The 2,406-nt window shown below is 51.6% G+C and overlaps 1 protein-coding gene across 1 annotated transcript in view; it reads right to left on the bottom strand.

Moving 5' to 3' along the window:
* Positions 1-84: 84 nt before the first annotated feature.
* The window catches only part of ROCK1 (Rho associated coiled-coil containing protein kinase 1), a 123,145-nt gene continuing 120,823 nt past the window's right edge, over positions 85-2,406 (bottom strand). Inside the window, exon 33 of the mRNA XM_068165492.1 lies at positions 85-1,129. Coding sequence (XP_068021593.1) covers positions 1,126-1,129 — 4 coding nt within the window. The 3' untranslated portion in view covers positions 85-1,125. The remainder of the gene's footprint in view (positions 1,130-2,406) is intronic.

Here is a 2,406-nt window from a genome sequence, read left to right as displayed (position 1 = left end):
CTCCTGCTCCTGGATCGGTCTTCCTGTGTAAGAGGAATTCCCATTCCAGGCTTGTGCTCAATTTAGAAGATCCATTGAGCATCTACAGTACTTCAATTAACACTGGGTGAGCCCCACCGGCTGGCAGTAGCTGTGCAGAGGTCTCCTTTGCTTAGGTTTAGGTTTCTGCCTTTCTGGCCGTGGCAATGACACAGTGATCGCAAATTAAGGCACTAAGAGGACAATGTAACTCCCAGCACAAGTGTTGTAGGAATAATTTACAGTTCAAACAGTGCATATATTACTTAAATGGTCGTTAACTTAAGGGACTTCAAATGGCAAGGCAAGCCCTGATACAGTGACGGGAACGATGCACCCCGCGGCGTGCTGCCCGGCTCGGCGGCTCCTTTGTACGGTTAGTTTCTAACGCCTCTAGGAGTGAAGTAACTCGGTATGGCTTGGCAAAAACTGCACAGGTTAAAGGCAAGTTCTCCATTCCCCCCCTTCAGAAACTGCTGAATCAGCGTTCTGTCAAGCACGATGCAAACCCTGTAAGGCTCGGATCCGCGCCGCGGCGGGCGGTGAGCATTAAGGCTGTTAGGAACTCTGCAGTGAAGGCACTGAAGTTCAAGTGATAAGGCTCCATTGTTAAGCTAGTTCTGCAGTCTTCAAGAGTACAACTTTGAGTCTTGAAAGCAAAAGGCAGTCCTTCTCCTTGAGAAACCTTCCTCCTCTCCTCCACTCCGTATGCTCATCTTGCCATGAGTGTGCCCTGGCGGGGGCGGCAGTCCTGGCCTTGCACCGCCAGGGAGGAAGCTGGCTGATGTCACCGTGGCTGGCTGGCTTTTTTTTGTTGTTTTTTTTTGTTTTAATCCAAAAAGGCAGCACCTTTTTATACACCTAGCTAAGCTTTATTTGCTTTAACTTGCATTACATAGTAATAATTCATCTACTCTACCTGTAGGCAAACCTGCAATTAAACACCCTGGGCGTGCGTCTGTGCCAAAGCGAGGAGGAGCCAGGAACAGCGATCGGAGCCCTGCAGCTCTGGTGGCTGGGTTGGGAGGGACAATGTCTGCACTGCTCCCTCTGGGCAGGAGCAGCCCTCCTGGGACTGCACCAGATCCCACTGCACTGTACATGTGGTTAGCTGCAACAAAGGGAGAGAGACAATTACTGAAGGAGAAATGAGCTGCAGGACACAGCTGCAGGCTTGCAGGAGGCAGTGCTGCGCACAGCACCTTTGAGGGGGAGGTGTTACAGTATGAGGAGTCCCAGACTGCCTTGGGGTGGAAGGGGCCCTCCAAGGGCATCTTGTCCAACCCCCCTGCAGACAGCAGGACATCTCCAACTCGATCAGGCTGCCCAGGGACACACCAAGTCTGATCTTGAATGTCTCCAGGGACAGGGCCTCAGCCACATCCCTGGGCAGCCTGTTCACCACTTTTCATGGTGAAGAACTTTCTCCTGATGTTCAACCTAAACCTACCCTGCTCCACTTTCAAATCATTGCATTTATTACCACAAGTCCCTCCCCTTACTGTAGGTCCTCTTCAGGTACTGGAAGGCTGCTCTAAAGTCTCCCTGGAGCCATCTCCAGGCTGAGCAGCCCCAACTCTCTCAGCCTGTCTCATAAGGGAGGTTCTCCAGCCCTCAGATCATCTTGGTGGCCCCCTCTGGACCCTCTTCATCAGGTCCATGTCTCTTGTGTTGAGAGCCTCATAGCTGGACACAAAACTGCAGGTGAGGTCTCACCAGAGCGCAGAAGAGGGGCAGAATCACCTCTTTCTCTTTGGTGCTGCTTTCTGATGCAGCCCAGACTGCCAATGGCCTCCTGGGCTGGAAGTGCCCATTGCTGGCTCACATCCAGCTTCTCACCCACCAGCACCCCCAAGTCCTTTTCTGCAGGGCTGCTCTCAATCTCATCATGCCCAGCCTGGACTGGGATTTATGAACCTAGGTGCAGGACTTTGCACTTTGCCTTACTGAACCTCAGAGAGCAGACAGATGGTCATACAGCTGCAGTTTTACCAGCAAACCATTGAAAGCAAACAGTCCTGGGGGCATTCATGGCAAACACAAGGTGACCTTCTTCACCTGGCAGCACAAGCAGAGGTCAAGAGCATGCACTGGCAGTTGGCAGAGCTCATCTGACACACAGGACTTCTGGTTGTCTGGGGCTTGTTTGGGTTTTTGTTTGGTTTAATCATGCATTAACTTCATCTGGTGCTCAAGTCCAAGTATTTTCAAACAAACAGCTCAAGGTGCTGAAACAAGGGGCAGGATCAGCACACTGTAAGCTGTGTGGTGTAGTTCAAGCTCCAGAAGCAGGACTGTGGGTGCAGGCATCATGAAGTTCATCAGGAAACCACTACTAGTGCCTGGCTGTTCCAGTGAGGAACAGAACTTCAGATGAACCTGCACATG

This window comes from Melanerpes formicivorus, unplaced genomic scaffold, assembly GCF_026170545.1.
Source record: "Melanerpes formicivorus ecotype bairdi unplaced genomic scaffold, bMelFor1.0.p_v2 SCAF_89, whole genome shotgun sequence".
Taxonomy (NCBI): Eukaryota; Metazoa; Chordata; class Aves; order Piciformes; family Picidae; genus Melanerpes; species Melanerpes formicivorus.
The sequence above is the reverse complement of the archived record's forward strand: the minus strand, read 5'-3'. Positions and strand labels throughout refer to the sequence as shown.